Source organism: Tenebrio molitor, chromosome 5, assembly GCF_963966145.1.
Source record: "Tenebrio molitor chromosome 5, icTenMoli1.1, whole genome shotgun sequence".
Taxonomy (NCBI): domain Eukaryota; kingdom Metazoa; phylum Arthropoda; class Insecta; order Coleoptera; family Tenebrionidae; genus Tenebrio; species Tenebrio molitor.
Window position 1 is genome coordinate 13,411,913 of NC_091050.1, and position 21,531 is coordinate 13,433,443.

General features: G+C 42.3%; 1 protein-coding gene across 14 annotated transcripts in view; it reads left to right on the forward strand.

Annotated features, from left to right (window-relative positions):
• CadN (Cadherin-N) overlaps positions 1-21,531 on the forward strand; it is a 224,392-nt gene that overhangs the window by 193,440 nt on the left and 9,421 nt on the right. For all 14 annotated transcript variants that reach the window (XM_069048249.1, XM_069048253.1, XM_069048248.1 and 11 more), the window contains 2 exons: positions 12,393-12,530; positions 13,453-14,776. In XM_069048249.1, the coding sequence (XP_068904350.1) occupies positions 12,393-12,530; positions 13,453-14,776 (1,462 nt within the window). The remainder of the gene's footprint in view (positions 1-12,392; positions 12,531-13,452; positions 14,777-21,531) is intronic.

Genomic DNA, 21,531 nt, shown 5'->3' on the forward strand with positions numbered 1-21,531 from the left:
CTGCGCCATCAACCGTCAAAATTAATAATGTTTTTAATTGCAAAAATAATTTTTGCACCGGATTTAAAATAAATGCTTTAATTATGGAGGAGCTAAAAGAAATACCGTAAAAACGGTCCGTTCATAATTGCACAAATGGCGGATGCGCCGGAAATATATCGTTGTCTCTAATATAAGTTAGAGTAGATCCGGAAATAAATTATGTTTTGTGTTTTAGCAAAAATTGCTAGTTCATAATTGCAGAATTCATAAATAGGTTGGCAAATATGGGTAATAGTAGATTTCATATCGAGGTGGGAAGTGTTTCATTCCTGTGAAGCGCTAAGATAGTTTACCAAGGCGTAGCCGAGGTGAACTAATGCTCGAGACAGGAATGAAACACATTCCACCGAGGTTTGTATACTATTCGGAATCATTACATTTTTAGCAAATAAACAATTAATTTGATGCAATTTCATTTCTACTGTTTTTCGACTTTCAGTAAGTACGCCACTATAACCTTATACCTTATAATAGGACAGAAAGTGGCCTATTACTGACCAAGAGAGGGAAGTGAAGATAAAAAGGAATGGTTAACTTTCCGCCCTCGTATAAGGTTAGGAATGTGCATAATTACAATACGATTCCGAATAAAAAATATTTATTTAAGAATCTCTGTTATTTGTAAAAATATATGGCGAGAACTGTACGAGTATTTACGGGATCCTTCATGAAGAATTTAAAAACAAAAAACATTTTTATTTACAAATCAAACGTAAAAGTTTTCAATTTATGAACCGGGAAATGGCAAATGTGCTGCGTAACATATGAGTTGAACATTTCTGGTTCAATCTCATATTATTTCACATTTTTAAATGCGAAATGGAAAACTTTCAAGTCACTCGCAAAAGGATTAAACTATCCGAACATTTCCTGACAGCGACTCACAAACGCTCAGTTGTGTAACATGGGTTTTTCTATCGAATTGGACCACCCCACCACTTGAGCATTATCTTGTACGGGCAAAGCTTATCGACATCATCTCGGATCTAATTAGCTTGAGTGGAATCGGCGATGGTGAGTAACGCACTCTGCAGCTTCGACTCCACCAACTTTCCGCGGAAAAAAGTTATTGACGCCGCCCCGCGACTGCCCCGAAACGCCGCTGTCAAGATTTCACGAAAATCAAGACAAATTATTTTAATTAAAATACGAATTTTGCGTCCGTGTTGTTCCCTCTCAGCATTTTTCTTTCTAGATGAAAAGCCGGCCGGGATACTCGTGATTTATCAAACCCCGATCGACTATACCGAGTGTTCGATAATTTACGACACTTTTGACAGCCGTCCCTCCAGAAAAATGAACGCCGCCGGAACAACGTCGATCACTCGCACGGAAATTATAGCAGCTTTTGTTCGCGTCCGCACGTGGGGAGTGCCGCAATTATGCAAAGCTGGACTTCCTCACCGGAAGCTCTAGTGTTTTTTTGCAAAGCGTGTTCCGCTAATGGAGGGCCGGAGTTTGTCCGGAAAATACGTCTGCAACGTGTTTGTTTCGCTGCGAATATGAAGACAAACGGTCCGATCTGAAAAGTTTCGACTCTTTAGTCGACCAAAACGAGTATTCGAGTTATTTTTTGCTAGTTTACTCGAGTGTAGAGGAGATTAGGGAGGCGACCGTGGAAAGCAGATTCTTCCTACCGGAGTTTTTCCGGGTGCTTTTTTGTTTTTCTGTTTTGTGTGCAACGCCGCCGGCGCGTCCGCTCCGGGAAAATGGGTTCCGGCGATGCGAAAACGGCGACGATTTCCACGAGATGGTCGTTGTCCGACGGCTTCCGGTAAGTCAGCTGTGACACGTCCAGATAACGGTATTATTGATGTTTGACGAAGTGGGAGCACTCCAACGGCAACGCTTCATCCGCATCATCCTTCAATTAACGACGCTAGATTTCCAGACGAACAAAGTTTTTCAAAATGGTCCACGTTATTTCCAGTCACTTTGCAAATAAAAGTGATGCGGTTGAGCAATCACATTTGTGAGCATTTCCGATGATTTTGCCTTCCTTTGATGTTGCCACGTGTTTCCGAGTCGGTACTACCACTGCGGACGCCGCTGAGCTGTTCTGGGGGATTTGTTGTTGGCAACGTCGACGTGCAACTTTTATGAGACGGGGAGCTTTTTCTCCGACGAAGGAGAGGAAGTCGGGTAATTTATTGGAAAACTGTTTACACCCATGAAAGTTCCAATGCCCGATTTCAACGGGAATTCCCCGTACTAATCCATATTGCCAACCGTCGACTCGTAAATTTCCCCGCTTGTACGGAGCGCGTAAATAATTCAGAAGGCGCCGTTTCAGCCGAGGACGGACGTCATACGTGTCGTTTGTTACGAAATGCATCCGGTACGGGTCTTAATGCACCGCCGAGACTCCGGCTCGGGTCAGGTGGTGTTTATGTTGACACATTTCGCCGCAAAAGTTGCAAAACTGTCCTCTTACACGCCAGGAGCCACCGGAAAAAGATCAAGACCGGATGAGTGACATGAGATACGAAAGAAGAACGAAGAATCTAGATCAATACAAAAGAAAAATGAACATGCAGATGAGTGTTATCAAAAAAGCACAACGTGAAAATGGATCATTCAGAAGTTGTAAAAATGGTGGATGCGCCCGGAAATATTTTTAAGATATTCTTTCGGACTCGTGTTATTTGGCTACATTGAGCACATCTGTGAACTGAGTTTGATCGACCCCTTCATGCAAAAGCCAATAAAGAATATCTTTAGACTTTCTTGAACGATTTAAAAAGAAGTATTATAATTTAAAAAATTAAAAGAAAACAAAAACGTTTGCTTTGTAGACTTTGACATGACGAATTCAAAGAAAGGAATCGCGTTTGCGACTCTAAAGATGATGGTTTTATAGATTTAAGAAATGGTAGATGCGCCGGGTGAGATTAGGATTAGATGCGCGTCCTGACAGGATGACTTTTCCATAACTTTTTAATTCGCATCTGTTTCTACTAAAGCTAAAGATCTTTTTATTGTTTAGACAAACCATCCGTCTATTTTTATCTGGATGATGAATAAGCCGGGTTAAGCCCGCACGCCGCGGAAGCTCTCCGTCACATCGGCGACGTTTCTTCCGCGTGACGTAAAGTGGCGGCATTTAATTTTATCTCGGAGGGCCCTCCATGTGACACAAAAGTGTATATTTCAGCCCGCTACATTGTTCTAAATCACGTCGGAAAAGGAAAAACACGAGTACGCGGTCGCCGAGTTAATTTTATCGGAACGTCTCCTCAGCGACAAGAGGGAGCTTTAATCTGTTCAAGACGATACACCGGAAAAACCGCTTTTCCGGTGATTAAAAAAAAAAAACGAGCACACTCCACCGCGCCCCGAACGTCAAAATTACTCGAATATTAAACTGTCAACGGTCCACCTCTCTAATTTCTAACTCGCGAACTCCAATAAATTTCTCATTCACTTCCACTCACAAAGACCGATCTCGAGGTTTTTTCGCATCTTGGCGACGTACAAAAAAAAATGTCGCCCCTTTGTTCTCGCTCGCGTCGTCATTTTTCTTCCGTCGCTTTGGACTTCGACATCAAAGGAGGGTTCTCGTTTGCTAATTCATTTGCAGCACTGCAGTTTTACCTCGCACAATGTAGGGGCCCTCTGTTGCAACGATCGCCGAACAAAAGACAGTCGCGCTATAGGGTGCGAGAACCGGCGGCAAGTTTGAATTTGAAAATTGGTAGAGTCTTTCTGGGGTCGGCTGCGGTGAGAGCAACTTCCAATTAGCACTCTCAGTTTTAAAGCTCGGGGCGAATCTGTCGACAGTTTTTTGTGTTGCGAACCACTTTGAAAGTTTTCGAGAATATTCGCGAAAACAAGCGCGAGATCAAACAACAACAGTAAATCAGCCGAGTGGAGAGGTCGTAAACGTGGCAAAACGGAAATTCATTCCGTAATGACGAACTTTCCCGGCAGGATAAGCGACGCAGGCAATCCGGAGCTTTACCCGTTCGGACAATTTAACATAACAATGAGAATTAACATAAAAAACTTAAGTTGCTCGGGTCGGAACTGCTGAGGAGGACCTTCCAACGGAATGTTATGATGGAAACGTCGCGACGGAGATAAAAAAACAAATTTACGACTCTATTAGAGGAGTAACAGTAAATCAAAGGATCAGCGTCGGGCACGGCCTTGGGAGGGTCCCTCCGGTTGCCTAGTTTTCACAATTAGGAGTTTTATTGGTTGCCTACATCCTGAGGGCGGGAGTTCCTCGTCAATAATAACAATAAACCGAACAGCAAAGGGAACGAGTTATCTTTTATCATTCCCTGATCCCGGGAAATGGAAAAAGTCGGATAAGTCCGGCGGCTTTCCTTTCAAACAGTGCACCGTTATCCGTTCTTTGATTATCGGAAGGGCCGACAGTTTCACTCGTCGGCCTTTTATTCGGCGCTATTTATTAAATAATCCCGAAGGAACGCGTCATTTGGCGACGAGTAGACCGCAAATAATAATGTAAATCGTCGTAAATGCGTTGGGCGACTTCGTTTAACCTGGAGTAGTTCGCCGTAAAAGGGGCGCTTTTTGTGTGCATGCTTTCCGGCATCGAGCAGCCGACGTCTATTGTCGGAAAGTTGTCCGGGATGATTTTTATTCAGTTTGCAAGTTTATTCCTTGCGGGATGATCGGATGTGACGGCTGATATCGAACGGGACGATTTATTTATGGAAGTCGACGAATTACGGACATTTCAATATCACGCCGTTACAAAGGGCCCCCGTGGCGGCTGGAATCAGACGAGCCAACTTTCCGACATAAATTACAACTAATCTTAAACAAAAACAAAGCTGTGCTTTGCCGAGATCCCTTTGTACGGAGCAATATTCATCCGCGAATAGCGCGAGTGCCTGGAATAATGTTATGCCGAACGGGGATGTACGCTGGGATGTTTACGAGGTTTTTATGCCAGGCCGAAAGCAACAGACTCGATGTCGCCACGTCACGTCCGCCAGGTTGGGGCGGCTATAATTGCGGTTTAAGGGCCGCTCCAGTTCGAAATTATAGTAATTTGGCACCGCAATGCCGCAGAACCGCGCAAAACCTCTCAAAACCGCGCTCGGCGGACTGGTAGTTATCATCGACGGGCGAGAGCTGTGCCAATAGTCGTCGACACGGAAAAACTCCGGTTCTTCCGGTTTGGAGCTCAGGTTTTTTCACATAAAAAGTGATGCACTCCGACCGATATACCGATAAAAGTTTGTTTTTTTGCCTTGTTGGACTTTGTAAGGGTTTCGTAAATAAGAAGATTTATTGTCTCCTACGACAGACAATAATGACACAAATAACACGACCGTGCTAAATAAAATAAATCTCCCGATTTTTGGAAAAATATTTCTATCTAATATTTTCTATTGCATTTGTAACACTATTCTTTTCCCAAGACAACAGTCTAAAAATAAAATTGTGACATTTATATGACGAAAAGAATATTTTTCGCATAATCGTGTTGTTACTACCTACTCACTATTGTTGTTGACAAAATCTGTAAGTTGAACTTACCGCCCTAATGCGGTAAGTAAATAATGACACCGATACCTAATGCGGTAAATAATGATTAATGAATAATGACATTAATGCCTTCAAAATACTCCTGTCAAAAAAATTACTTCAATGTCAATTCTTTTCCTATAAGCGTTTGTGCGAAAAACGTTATGGATTATACGGTTATTAAGTGCCATAAAGAATCTCGGAAGTGGTCTTTCTTTTCGATTCTGTTATAATGCACTTACTAACCTTATATCCCAATATACTAGTCTCCTATCGCAGACAATAATAACAAAATCGTGCAAGATACGAGTACAACGAAATTTTTCGTAAATCATGACAATATTTTTTTAGTGCCTTGTATCTTTGAAAAGCTCTTTCCTGCATTTATTCAATATTTTCTTACACTTTTCACGTACGAGTACATCCACCTACACATGATCCTGTCCTTTTTACACTTCCTTTTTATTTTTCTCTTCATCCCTTTCTTTTTCCTTTCTTCTCCCTACTTGTTGACTAAACTTGCAAATACTTGTTTTATTTCTCCTTTTCCGGTTCTTTAATTTTTTTTCTGAGCACAGTTCACAATTAATGTTTTTCCTAATATCATATTTTAAACACATAATATTTATATATTTTTATTTCATTCCCTCCCCTCACCGCCAATGTCATCTCATCATCGTGTCTTCTCGTAGCACCATTAACTTTTTTTCCTTGAATACCATTCATCTCTGTTTCCAACAATTGCTACAAAGAGAACCCAGCTAAGTGAGTATCTCTACCTCACTCCCACGTTTGTTAAGGAGCATCCACTCTTTTCGTTTCTTTCTTTCATTTTATTTGTCCACTTTCAGTTATTTCACTTACATACCGTACCACAGATGTCTGCTTCATTTCGAAGTTAAAAAAAAAATGTCAATGGCTCTGTTTTTATATTTTCTTTTTGCTCGTGACGTCTGGTGGCTTGGCACCCATAAACGGAACTCGGAGTGAATCTGGTCGTTCATTGATTTACACTATAAGGCACCTGTTCCCGGCGAATTATCGTTAATCTTGAGTATCCCACCGCGTTTCCAGGCAATTAAAGTGCCTTCCGCTCGACAGTCGATTTCCGCCGCGAAAGAAAGACGAGAGGGCGGGCGATACACTCGAAATTTCCTTATACGAATGAAAAATTTAATATTACATTGAGGAATAGTGACGCGAGGGCGTTTTTCCGTGACAATTCTTTTACGAAACTCCCCGGCTGTATCTCTCCGGTCCACCCGGGGGACGTCGCCGAACTCCCTCTCATACTTAATGCATAAACAAACGGGCATTATTTAGCCCACCAGATCTAATCGGTGCGGTTTCTCGAGGGGGCGTGTTTTCGATTTTATTAACGAGATTAGCGAAACGGGCCGCCAAGAAATGCGAAATGCATGCTTTTGACGCACTTAATCCAATAATTTCGTTTATGTGCCGATCCGCCTTATTCAGCTGAACCGGGGGCACGCACACATCCGCCATATTTTATGCGTACGAGTCGCTTTTGCTCTCGGCCCTATCTTTTCCAATTTCATCATTCGTAAAAGGATCCGGATAATCGGGGGCGCCTCCTTCCCTCCTCGCGTCGAATAATTAGCCGAAAAATCCTATCCGGATACCCCTTTAATTGTTGTATCGCTCGCGAACTAACCGGGTGCGGGAGTGGACGGGGCGCAGGCCCCGTCCGTCCCAATTAGCCTAGCGACGAAATAAATTCCGGGGCGAAATGGGATCGTGCGGTGCATTTAAAGATGCTCCTCGAGAAATGAAACTCGCGTATTTTTATTTCAATTTATGTAAGTGCTCTCGAGGAGTTGTATTTACTTATTTAATTACCCCGGCTGGGGTAGTAGTTGCCGAGATGGGGGACGAAATTTCGTTCGAACGATGAACGGCAGGATTTGTTGCTTTTTTGCGGCTACGTCTTCGACCCCATTCGAACGACAACGAAGGACTGGGGGTTGTTGTTGGATCGCAAGTGTATGGCCGCCACTCCCCGGTGAAGTTTACATTCTTCGGAAAACCGCACCACGCCAAAGATTAATTCACGACTAATTCCATTAAAACTTAAGAAGAGCTTTAAAGCTGCTGCAGCGAGCTTACGATTCATTTGAAACTTGATACAACGTAATCGTTATATCGGAGCGATCTGAAGTTGGAATAAATCGAGGCGGATATTTCGCTCCGGTCCGGGCGAGCTTCGGAGCTTCCGGTGAAGGTGTTGCGGCTCGTTTCGTTCCTTTGTTCTGGAAACGTTATTTAGTTTTATATTTTTCGGCGAAAGCCAATATCCATATGTACGGCATACAAATAATAAATGGAACGGGACTTGTACGTTTCGGCCCCGGTCCGGAATTTATTCCGGGCATAATTTTAATACCGGGGCGTTTCCGGGAAATTTTATCGCTCCGTCGATCCACGTCGACAATTATTACCGATGCATGCGACACAAGCTCCTTCCACGGACGCTATTATCGTCCCGCCGACGGAGTGTGTTTGGTTGCTTTTATTGCTAAGGACGTGTACGTACGCTACTGGTTTATTGTGTGTCACCGCAAAGAGTCAATTTGCGGAAAGTGCATAACACGATTTGATTACCCACATTCAAGTCGGTATTTTATATGCTTGCTCGCAACCGGTTACGACATGACTGCCGTCAGCTTATTTGCGGCCGAACGAGCGGCGAAGCGTGACAGGTTGTCACTGGCGCCATCTCGCGTCCACTTGCTCGCGCACTGACGCCCATTTTCCCAATGGCATTAGTACACGGGCGGAGGAACGGTTTATTATCGCGACTAGTTTGAAGCGTCGGATTTGGATTTATTGCGAGTCCCTGGAAAAATTCTTGAGCCCTCCGGGCGGATCTCCGGAGGAATTGTTATGGCGATTTAAAAACTTCCAACTTTATTTTACATCGAAGGTGAATTACGACTTAACATCAGTAAAAGGTTTTATGGCTCCTAAATTTCGTTTTGCATTTCGCCCCGGCGGGTGGGGCGGATAGTTCGGTTCTTTTTTTTCGTCGGCGGCGAATAATTAAGGTCCAAAATTAAACATCGTTCCGGCTTATGTAACACGTTCTTGATGGCCTCTCCGCAAAGTGGCCCGGCTTCAGTTTCGAGTTAATTACTTTATGGAGAACACGCGACTAGGTCCGTCTAATTGGACCGTGCGAATTTGTTTGCGTCCCGGATTTGCGACCGGATTTCTTCCGGTTAACTTAATCTTCGTTACTTAGCCAAGTCCATCGAAGTTTCCGGAGAGCTTTCGCGATATGGTCCCGGTCGCATTGTGTTCTTATGAAATTCGATTACTTACACGTCTGAAAGCGCTCGACGCGATTACAACGAGTTTTTGTCAAGTTGTCGCCCTGACAAGTGAAATATGTGCAGTACAGAATCCGAAAGCACTTTGCTTGTTACAAAAGGCGCGCTGTAGCCACAACAAAACACTGAGAGGCAGTCAGAGATGAATAAAACATCCGGAAGGGTGATTTTTTCGACCATCCCTCGTGTGTGTATTACCGGTGATGTTGTGACAGTTGCAGATTGCCAACTTGCGACTAGATGGCGTCGACTGAACGGTCACGTGACCGGAGTTGCAACGCGCGTTGCTCGGAAATAACGAACTTGATGACGTTCGATTACGTTTTCGGTAATTTTCATATTTTTTGCCCCGGTGGAGCCGTCTCCTCGCCACACATAAATTTTAATTCCGCCTCCGAAATTATCGCTTATTCGGGCGATTTTCAGTCCGCCGTGTTCCGGCGCAGTTCCTCCATAATTTTCCACAGCAAATTATCGCTCCGGTTATTTTATGCTTTTCTTTTACGTTGATTTATGGCGGCTGAACCGTTCATAACCGCACCGGCCAGCTGCAGCCATGTTTATCTAGCAAACAGCCTCGCCGCCATCAAACTGCAATAATTAAAGACAACGTTAAAAGCCGGCTCGTCCGTTCCGGTTCGGCTTGTTGTTTTAAGCGGCGGCACAAAGGATAAGACGCCGTCCCCGGTAATTGTTACAAGTTGAATAATTGAAACAGACGTTTGCGTCTGTGACTGGGACCCGAAAACTGGCGATTAATTGCGGCAGGTCTGTTCGGCTCGAGGGACTAAATCGGTGCAGCGTGGCGGCCCCACAACGGGTCCGCTTGTTAGGGCATATTTGGGCACATCACAATAATCCGGTGTTTGGCGGGACGTCCGGAATTTCCACCGAATTCGGGTCGAATTTATTAAGCCGATCTCTCGCGTGCTTATGTGAAGGGTGAATTCGCCAGAGCAGGTTAATAAATGACACGACGAGTCGGGGGAAATGGCGCTATTATTCCTATATGCTTTGGGGCCGGGAACGTCAAAAGTCAAGAAGGGAATCATCCGAATTATTCAAAGTGCCCTATATGTAAACGTTAAGTTTGTGACATACAACACGCCCGCGCTGAAAAATCGGCCACTTTGCCGCCTTCTGGGAGGAAAAGGACGAAAAGTGGCTCCCGGAGATTGGGAAAATTACCTTAGACATTAGCTCCCGCGATCATCCCCACCAGTCACATCGCATTTCCAGTTTTTCCACCAACAATAGTACCTAAAGAGTGATCAAATTAATTTGTAATCAAATTATCCATGAATCCGAAATCGTATGTCATTACTTGAACTCCACGCTCTAAAAACATAACTTGAAACACAGGTTAGATCTCAACATATCAATCACGGATTCAAATCTACGGATGACTCGATTACACATTAATTTGATCGCTCGATAATAAGTTCAAGCAACGTCGGGCGCTGTCAGTGCTTGGATGGGTGGCCTCTGGAAAAATTGTTGAAACTTAAATACTTCACAGCTTCATTACACGATTTCATTATTGTAAAAAAAATAAGTGATAGTAAAAATAGTGCTTCTAAGAAATGGTCCTTGCTTGATAGAAATATAAAGGGCCTTCAAATAAATTTATATTTAGAGCAACCTATGAAAATTAAATTGTTTGCAACATTTTTCCAGCGTAGAAAATGACACAAAAAACGTCTGACATTTTAACGAAATAAAATTGGGTTAGAAAATATTTTTAATTTTTGTAGTGCATTCCCCCTCCACGGAATATGACAATATGAAATTGAGAAAAAGCTTACTATGTAACCTGTGTAACTCCGTAGAATAATTGGTTACCTACAAAAATTACTTTACACTGTTAACAGAATTATAAATTAGAAATTAGAATGTGGCCTACGCCTACTCTAAATATATATTTATTTGAAGGCCCGATACATAATAATAATAATAATAATAGTTATATTTTGATAGAACAATTTTAACTGACATTCATATTAAGCATAACAGACCAGACATTATTATTTTAAATAAACAACAAAAGCAAGCATATCTTTTAGATATAGCTGTTCCAAATTCACATAATATAACACAGACATATAACACAAAAATTAATAAATATTTAGAGATGTCCGTTGCTATGAGAAATCTTTGGTGTTTAGAAAAAATTTCGATTTTACCACTTGTAATTTCAGCAACGGGAATAGTACCGCAATCTCTTTTTAAAAATTTAAAAATTCTGGATTTAGATAACACATTGGTAGTTGAAATTCAAAAAGGTATATTATTATACTCATGTCACATCGTGAGGAAGTTCCTTAACATTGACACAGAACATAATACACAACAAAGTCAAAATGCGGAGGCAAGACGCCGGTAATTATGTTGATAAGCACTGCACTATTACTTGATAGTAATATCCGTAATAGTGTATGTACTCCGGCAAAATTGCCGTGCCGCCGGGTGGAGGTGGAATAATAATAAGTCCGGCCTGGATGCTGTGCTTTTTTGTGTGTAATAGCAACAAAGTCACAGCAGCACCAGATTTAACTCCAAACAGTCCGAATGAATATTAAAAATAAAAAAAAAATTGCTTTATGTATTTATTCCCTACTGCTCTCTAATTAATTTAATTAGATTTTAATTTATGTGTGCTTTTAGAGTGAAATGAAATCCCTACCCCGGTGCATACCCCGTTTCCATTAAATTTAATTACACGTATAATCATTCCGGCGCATCCGCCATTTTTATGCGAAATATTTTAATATTATTTCCATAATGTTTATATAAAATCATAAAGTCGCTCACTAATCACGTTTGCTGAAAATTATCCGCTTACGCCGTATAAATGTAATTCGTCGACTTTTACGCCGCCACACGGACAAGAGACTCTTTCGTCCCATTAGTATTCACAATTCGGCCAGTGTTTAATGGTCTCCTGGGTAATTTCATTAGTTAATGACCTCCACAATCTGATTTTGATCGCTTAGTCGCCGCATTAAATGCGTTGAAAGGGAACGAAACAAGATGAACTCGCCTCCGAAGCAGAAAAAAAATTAAATGTCCCACATAAATCTCTCCGATGTTATCAAAAAAAACCACCAGAGAGCTATAGAAACTATTCTGTGATGAGGCAGGAATCGTTTAGCTCCGTTCCGAGAGGTTGACGCATTAATTTAAGCTGGTGGCGGCGACGTGAAATGTCACATTCTAATAAACCGACGACATGTCGGGCCAAACGGATGGGGTGGCTCATAACTCGAACAATAAAAAAAAACTCGTCACAAAAAGTGCGAATTTTATTGGGCGCACCTCGCTCAGCACCTTTCGGTGACAGCTTAAGTGGGTCACGTGACGGCTGCGATCGTCGCGATTGGACGAGTCGATCTTTGGACGGGGTGAGTGTAGTGTGATTGGTGCATGTGCATGTTCATGTTGACCAGATCTTGACGACGTTTAGCGTCTGGTTCTAATCGGGGCTGTCGTGTTTAGGTGACCGCAACCGACGGCGACAAAGATCGGCCCCAGAACATCGTGTACTTCCTGACAGGCCAGGGCATCGATCCGGACAATCCGGCCAACAGCAAATTCGACATAAACAGGACCACGGGGGAGATATTCGTGCTTAAGGTAGGTGTCGAGGGCCGTTCGCCTTCCCCAATCTCCCTTAAAAACCGCATTCGGATGCAGATCGGACGTCGATAATGTCCCGCTCGTAAAGGGGTTGACGAGATGGGGTCGCGCTAAACGGGCTTAAGCGGTGGGTTTTAGGCCGGACTTCTTGGGCGTTTTGTTTGAAATTACACAAAGGGAGTTAATCTGGCGATTTTTCATCTCTCGTATCTCCATTACCCTCCCGGAGTCGACGGCTTTTATCATTTACGGTTTGATTTAAGAGACGCGTTAAAATCTGTAATCCTTCCGACCCTCCTTGCACCATTATCCGTCTCTCAGGCGTTTTTATTTACTCGCGCATAAATCGTCTCTGCGGAAAAAATCAAACTGACTGAAAAAATGACGACGATCGACCCTTCCAAAAACATTGTTTCCGGAAAAGAATAATTTTGAATGCCGCGCCGTAAAGAAAATATATGGAAGAACGTCGTCACCAAGACGTACATAATCCGGTCAGGGAAAAACTCTAATACGTGACATTCATAAATAAATTTCGAAAAAAAAATCTTTGTCCTAACCATATTAGTTGGTGACCTGGGAACCTTTTGTTTGCCTCTCTAAAAAAAATCTTGCATTACCCGGGCTAACACCTTAACGTTCCATCTCGTTAAGGCAAGAAAGTTGCCGTCACTCCGGGCGAAACGTTCAAGTAAATAAATGGACGAGAGTTTCCTTGGGAACAAGGAAACTAACTTTCTCGGGGCGTTTTTTCTAAAGTTTAAAATCTGTGCCGTCGCGCATTTACCCTTACATTTTTCACCCTCTTGCGGGGATGAAAATCCGCCCTCTTGTGTTTGTTTACAATTTGAGGATGTTGTAGGTTTGAAGTTTGCGATTTAGCTGTTGGCGTCGTGTGCTAAATGTGAAATGTTTGCAGCCGTTGGATCGGGACCAGCCGAACGGCCGTCCCCAATGGCGGTTCACGGTGTTCGCCCAGGACGAAGGGGGCGAGGGTCTGGTGGGTTACGCTGACGTGCAAGTCAACTTGAAGGACATAAACGATAACGCGCCCATTTTCCCCCAAGGCGTCTACTTCGGCAACGTTACCGAGAACGGCACCGCCGGAATGGTGGTGATGACGATGACCGCGGTCGATTACGACGACCCCTCGGAGGGCACGAACGCGCGTCTAGTGTATTCGATTGAAAAGAACGTGATCGAGGAGGAAACGGGCTCGCCCATTTTCGAAATAGAATCTGAAACGGGCGTGATCAAGACGGCCGTGTGCTGTTTGGACCGCGAAAGGACTCCAGATTACTCGATCCAGGTGGTGGCGATGGACGGAGGAGGGTTGAAGGGCACGGGGACGGCGTCGATACGGGTCAAGGACATCAACGACATGCCGCCGCAGTTCACCAAGGACGAATGGTTCACGGAGGTGGACGAGACCGACGGCACGACCCTCCCCGAGATGCCCATCCTCACGGTGACCGTCCACGACGAGGACGAGACCAACAAGTTCCAGTACAAGGTGCTGGAGAACAGCGGCTACGGTGCCGACAAGTTCACGATGGTGCGCAACAACGACGGCACCGGCTCGCTCAAGATCGTCCAGCCGCTCGACTACGAGGACCTCCTGCAGAGCAACGGCTTCCGCTTCCGGATCCAGGTGAACGACAAGGGCGAGGACAACGACAACGACAAGTACCACGTGGCCAACTCGTGGGTGGTGGTCAAGCTGAGGGACATCAACGACAACAAGCCCCAGTTCGAGCGGCCCAACATCGAGGTGTCGGTGTACGAGAACGCCGAAGTGGGCAAGAGCCTGGAAACCTTCAAAGCCACCGACCCGGATCAAGGGGGTAAAAGCAAAGTCTCGTACGCCATCGACAGGGTGTCGGACCGGAAACGCCAGTTCTCCATCAATCAAGAGGGAACGGTCAGCATACAGCGCTCTCTCGACCGCGAGGACACCCCCCGCCACCAGGTCAAGATCTTGGCCATCGACGACGGAATACCCCCGAAAACCGCCACCGCCACCCTCACCGTCATCGTCCAAGACATCAACGACAACGCCCCCACGTTCCTGCGGGATTACAGACCGGTACTCCCGGAGCACGTGCCTCCGAGGAAAGTCGTCGAGATCCTCGCCACCGACGACGACGACAGATCCAAGAGCAACGGACCTCCGTTCCAGTTCCGACTAGATCCCGGGGCTGACGACATCATCAGGGCCTCCTTCAAAGTCGAGCAGGATCAAAGTGAGTATTCACGTTGTCCTAGTTTCGGCTAATCGATCGTACAGGGGTGGCTAAATTATAGATTATGACGTGCAATGTTTGCTAGGTAATGGGACTTATCTGCTATTATCTCAGTTTCTGGCGGTTCGGTTCAGCCGGGCCTCGATAAAAATTTAATAGGGGCGAAAGGGGCGGCTCGTAAAAGCGTCGGGTGCAGAAGCGGTCCCACTACACCCCAGATGCAGACAAATCCCTTCATTCGGTCAATTATGGAAGCAGCTTCCAAATTACCAAACTTTACCGAATAATGATCTAGCGGTCCGACTTGGACCGCGTACATTTTTACCGAATTTGCATGCAGAATTTTACAACTCGCGAGGAAATAAGTTTCTTGCGCAACAAAACAACCACAAATAACAAGGCTTATCCGACAATGGTAAACATACTCTCCGGCTCGAAATTATAGATGTACTCGTCGAAGCAGAGATTACCGTGATCTGTCGGATAAATCACCACGGATGCGCCGCGGGTTTAAGAACTAGTACGAGGTGGTAGAAAACAGCAGCGGGATCGTAGACTGCACAATTACACGGTGCACCTGTCAGGCATTCTCTACAATTTTCTGAATATTCCCTCTAGTCCTGACAACAGCTGATTGATTACGGTTTATCTTCGTAGTATCTGAGCCGACAGCTTTCTTTTTACGCTCATGTTGAAAAATCGTGCGGCGGCGGCGTTTTTGAATCTTGTTAGTTCATCAAACGCTGGAAGTTTGGAAACATGTTTTTTTTTTATTCGATTCACCTTTTCTAAATATATAAAGAGAAGATTTTATATCTTATTCAGTTCATTAAAGACAAAAAACACTGAAACATGTCCTTAAATGTTTTCCTTATCGATCTGTTTCTATCAATATTGCCAAAGACAGACACACAGGTTTTTTTGTGGTAAATTTTACATTGCAAAAACTATAAAATACTCTATGCATTTTATGTATTTATCTATCTACAAGGTCATTATAAATGATTCTCCCATCGCAGTTGGCGTTGGTGACAGGGTTTAATGTGCCGCAAGCCTTATAAAATGTGTGAGACTAGTATCGCCAATAGGTGGCGCTCCTGGCGGTAGTGGAAATTAAGTTTACTAGTTTGGCTAACGTTGCCAGGCTGCGGCACATCCAAAATTTGTGTGGGTTTTCAACGCCAACTGCGATGGGACAATCATTTATAATGAACCTGTAGCTTATTAAACATGGGAGATATTGACACGTCTCTTTAGAACATTTTCCGGCGCATCCACCAGTTTTACAATTTTTCCAATTGAATAATTCAATCAGTTGCAGTATTTATATTTTACACTGTTCGCCGTACAGTCGCGAGCAATAAATTTTGATCGTCAAGGTCATTCTTGGACGCAATTGAAAATGCTCCATTGTAAAACAGTCGTAAATATCATAACCTAACATCATGTTGTATGACATTAATTGTCTTTTTTTTCTCATTTTTTTGACACTTTGTTGACATGGGCATAATCAATCAGGCAGGGAAAATTGTTTAATTTGTGACAATCTAACCAAATTTTGAAATGACATTGACGACCAAAATTTATTGCTCGCGACAGTACATAGAATATTGTTTCCCGGCGCATCCACCATTTTTGCAATCTATAAACTACCAAGAAAGTTTTGGTATATTCAACATTAGAAAATCTACAAAACGCATTTTATATCTCGTCTACTTTATCAAACAGCAGAGATATTAACAGGGGAAATTACTCTATTATAGAACATGCTGTTAATATCAATATAATTATCTAAGATAATAGGCATGGATTGTCTAGAGAAATAATTTCGCAATAATCCTCGTGTCTTCTATATCTCCTGGCGCATCCACCATTTGCGCTTTTTTTATGTTGACAACACGATGAATAACGATATTTAAATCGCATCACATGTTATACTTTTGCCAACCATTTCGTGCAGAGCAGAAACAGCGCAAACAACGGAAATTACCGCCGACAATGTTAAACACATTCTCCGGATTGAAAGCGGCGGGCGAGGCGGGGGCCTCCGGCGGTGATCTGTCGCATAAATCACCCCCGGATGTACTACCCGCTTACGAATTAGTATCTTCCGGTGTCAGAAGACAGCCCCACCGTCGACTGCACAATTACGCGACGGTGCACTCCCAGATGTTCTCCACGTCTTTGTGAATATTCCCCAGTAGCCCTGACAACTGCTGATTGATTACGGTTCATCTTCGTAATATCTCGGCCGAGTCCTTTTTTCTTTTTCCGCGTGTGGTGAAAAATTGCGCGGCGGCGGCGGCGTCGTTCGGCTGACATTTTTTTTATATCACCCTCCTCGCCGCTTACTAAATCATGAAGGGGCGCATCTCGAGACATTCAATTTTTTCCTCCTAACCTAACAATATTCGGCGAACAATACAAAACGGCAACCGTCAAGGTAAACATGAGTTACCGTACCGTCTCGAGGACGGCTGTTTACCCGAATTTATGGGAATTAATCAAAATATTGATTCGAAAGCCCCCGTCGGGCGTTCCAACAACAAGGAGGCCGTGTTTCGCGTGTGTACATTGTTGATTGTATGCGCGCCATTGTGTATCATTGGTTTAGCGATTAATTGAAGAGGGCGCGACGATTGGAGGCGGGAAAAAGTGATTTGGGGAAATCACGACCAGGTGAAAAGTTGGACGCAATTTAATCAAGCTAATGGCTACCGATTACAGCTAATTTTTTTTTACGTCAATCGCGATTAAATTCAATCGACGAAGGGAATCAAACCCAAGTTCAATTCATTTAGTTGCTGTTGACTCCATTTTTGTTCGTTCAAAAGTTGAATGAAATAATAATTTCAACGGTGTATTTGATGACAAAATAAAAAGGAAACACTTCCTTACCATATTAAAATACTCGTAAAAAGCGGATGCTGTAAATTTTACCAAATAAAATATCTCATGTATCCATAACAAAGCCGTAAATATCCAAATAAAGTTGTATCAAGTATTACACCAGCTGAATTTCGTCGATTCATATTTAAAATGAATGGGGCAGCGTGCGTTGTGCGATGGGCACAAACGAGAGAAATTTACTCCGCATCTATTGTACCCCAGGGTTCTGTACTTGGTCCACTCCTGTTCATAATTTTATGGTCGATGTTGGATGTTCGAAGTCGTGTTCAATTTAAGAATTTCATTTTTATCGCATCCAAAATCAACAGTCCAAATCATCAAAATCCGTCTGTTTTGCTCTAAGACGTGGTGGAAGTTCTGTGACATGTCAATATGTCGGGTGTTTCTCGAGTTAGATAAAATATACGACCCCTATGATTTATAGATTTTATTTTGTCGAGGACAATGCTGACAACCGCAAGTTTTTTCCTCTTTTCTAAATTGCAAAAATGGCGAACGCGCCGACAAAATTTACAAAACTGTCGATGTCTCCGTAATTCCTCGAGTCAGATGAAATCGAAAAACGACTCTTATTGTATTAAAGTCAACGAAGAAAACCGCAAGTTTACCTCTAGCACGCAAGATAGCGCTTGTAATTTTGTGAATTAAGAATGGTGAACGCGCCGGGAAAGAAAATTTTCGCAAGTGTGGAAAGAAGGAAAGTAATCGATATTTCGGTGCCTTGCTGAACCAAATCAAATCTAAATATTGAGTTATGATGGAAATGAAGAAAATGACAACGCTCCGGCACAAAAGCGAATGACAGAAATTGTGATTTTTTAAATTAAAAAATGATGAGTGGTGAAAGCAAATTGTCGATATCTTTGTAATTGACTTAGTTACGCGAAATTCAAATCTCTGTCAAATCTGTGTCATTCAGATGTCATTAAATATGGGAATTTAAATCTTTCTATATCAAATTTAGCAGAACAAACTTACAGACTGTAAAAATTACCATATTATTGCACGTTGTTATGATTTATGCAAGTGCTCAACAAGTAAACAAATCAAGAGTACTACCTCATCTTTTGTTTTATCGAACCGTTCGTCTTAACTTGATCGTACAATGATTTATACTTGCTATGCACAGTCGTTTTATTGGTTGCCTACCTCTGGAAAAATATGTTATTACTTAATTAATTATTAATAATTAATGCTTCGTCTGCAATGGTAAAACCCATTTTACCACTTATTCTGGGATAATTTGTGCTTACAATTACCGTAACCGTCTGTAAACTTTGCCGAAATCCAAAAGTTGTTTTCTATAAAGTGGTGTTTGAGACCACAAATTGTCCCATGCATTGAACGCTTATTTGCGTAGAATTCAGCTACGACATGACCGATAATTTGCAACGTCTGCTCTGATTTGTTTTCTTTTTGATCACTTTGTAATATAAATATTTTAAACTAATTTGCAAGTATTTGTATACTTTCTAAACCTTGTGATTTTGTGTGGACAAATAAAACGTTCAAAATCAAATTATCCTAAAAGCAATAAAAACGTCTCTAACTATAATGTTGACAAAAAAAGAATTCAAAACTGGAAAACTTCATGTTAGAAAAAGGAAAGTGGATATCTTCGTAGTTTCTTAAGTTTGAAGGAATCAGTAATTTATAGATTTCATCACAACGGAAGTAATTAAAAAAAGCATTTCACAAAATACGAATTGAACTAAAAACAAAAGTGTTAATACATATTTAGAAGTGTTCTCGAGTAAGATTAAAATATGAAAACTGTGATTTATGAATTCCATGATGCTGAAATCAACGAAGGAAGCCCCAGCTTGTTGTTTCTAATGTATACAAAAAAATAATTGTTTTTCCAAAGTACACAAATGGAGGATGCGCCGCGAATTTTTGGAGATACAAATCATTTTAGTCTTTTTAAAATAATCTATAAATTGAAAAAATCATGACCCGTTCAGATGCACAAAGAAATTGGGTTCCGGTAATTGCGTTGTGTAGATTTTAAAATACGAAAGCAATCGAAAATATCTTAACTCTTCGTTACAAGGATAAAAATTAAAATTTTTAAACTGCAAAATTAACTGTCGAGCCAGTAAATTAATTTGTAATCGAGTCATCCATGGATTTGAATCCGTATGTCTTTTGCGATTGATATGCTTAATTGTGGGATCTAAAGTTGCGTCAATTTAAAGACTTTTTTTAAATTAATTTGGTTTTCGTCATATCCTAATCCTGGGTATACAACTCTCAAAACACGGGTTAGTTTCGCGCTGTGTTTATTAGAGCGTGGAGTTCAAGTAACGACATACGTTTTCGGATTCATGGATAACTCGATTACAAATTAATTTGATCGCTGGATACAACTAAAATTCGTTCTTGCTTAATTTACAAATCTGTTTAAAAATTTCGATAGAACTACTATGTAGAACATTGTACTGTAAACGAAACTCTTTAAGGAATTTCACCGTGACTGGTTATTCTGGTGATTTCCCGAGAAGAAACGGATTTCCTATTGGCTTTTATTACTTTTTTGCAAGGAGTTACAAACTTTCTTCACAATAACGATCGTAGCTACGGTTAATGCATAAAAATATAAAGCGCGAACGTGTAATTTCCAATTTTTTTTATTTTAAGTAAAAGCATAACATCTATTTTTACATTTTTCTAATTAAAAAGAAAAAAGAATATCCGAAAAATAATTGCAGAAAAAAAAATAGTTTTAAGCTTGAAAATGGCAAACGATTTTACGCTGTCTCAAAAAGTGTAACACTTTTTTGATTGGCATTCGTACCAGCTGGCAGCAAAAAATTTTAACATTTCCTCTGAAATCTATTCGACTTTTATGTTTACGGAATGGTGAAAAAACAGACCGATTTGAATCAACATACCTCTTTTGAAACTGCCATTATTTCCGACTAGTGGGAGTCCATCAGACCTCGAGCTCGTATTCAGCCATGACATATTATTTATCATCGATAGAGTTGGGGTTGTCGTCCCCGTCTCCCTCCTAGATCAGCGCGGGCCCTTTGTGTTTGTTTTCGTCACCTTCCGGAAACGGGCGATAAAAATAGTGGCTAAACAAACACCATTGGCATGCCCGCGCATGCATGCAACTTTGATTTTCGCCGGATAAGGAGTATATTGCGCGTCCTGCGACCTAAAACGGAACGGATTGTTAAAAGCCCCGGACAGGATTGTTTACTCCTTTTCTTGGGGCTTTTACAGCCATAATAAAAATGAGACGCATTCACTTTCCGCTTATCTGTATCTGGCCGAAATACACCTAAGCAAATCAATACCGAATAAAAACGAGGCCGGTGTTAAGAGACAATTCATTTACTCTCGCGCCTCGCCTTTCACCCCATTTGCCGTCTCTTGATGACTGCCGCACACAAAAGGCGGCACTGTTTTCGTCGATTATGACGATCAGTATTCAGGGGCTTAAGCCAGATTCAGATGTTCTGTTTAAGTATTCCGCAAGTTTTGCGTGGGGAGCCCGCTTGATCAAAAATCTATCCCGCTGGGGTTAATTTGCAATTATTGGAGGGTGCATGATGGAGACGAGCGTTTTAATTAAAATTTCGACTCTTGTTATGTCTGTTATTTTCTGATTAAAATGTTAATTTCCGAAGAAAGTATGAATAATGTCGGACACGAAATTGCCGAGGCGCCACGAAATACGTCAAAAATTTCCTCGCTCTCGGTCTGCGGAGCGTCTCGACGCCGCAACGGGTCCCGAAGGAAGGTGCCGCAGAAAAAAATATTTGTTTTTTGTTACGGATATTTTCGTTAATTTCCCACTGTCAGCGCCACGTGGAAGATTTCCTTGGGAAAGAAAA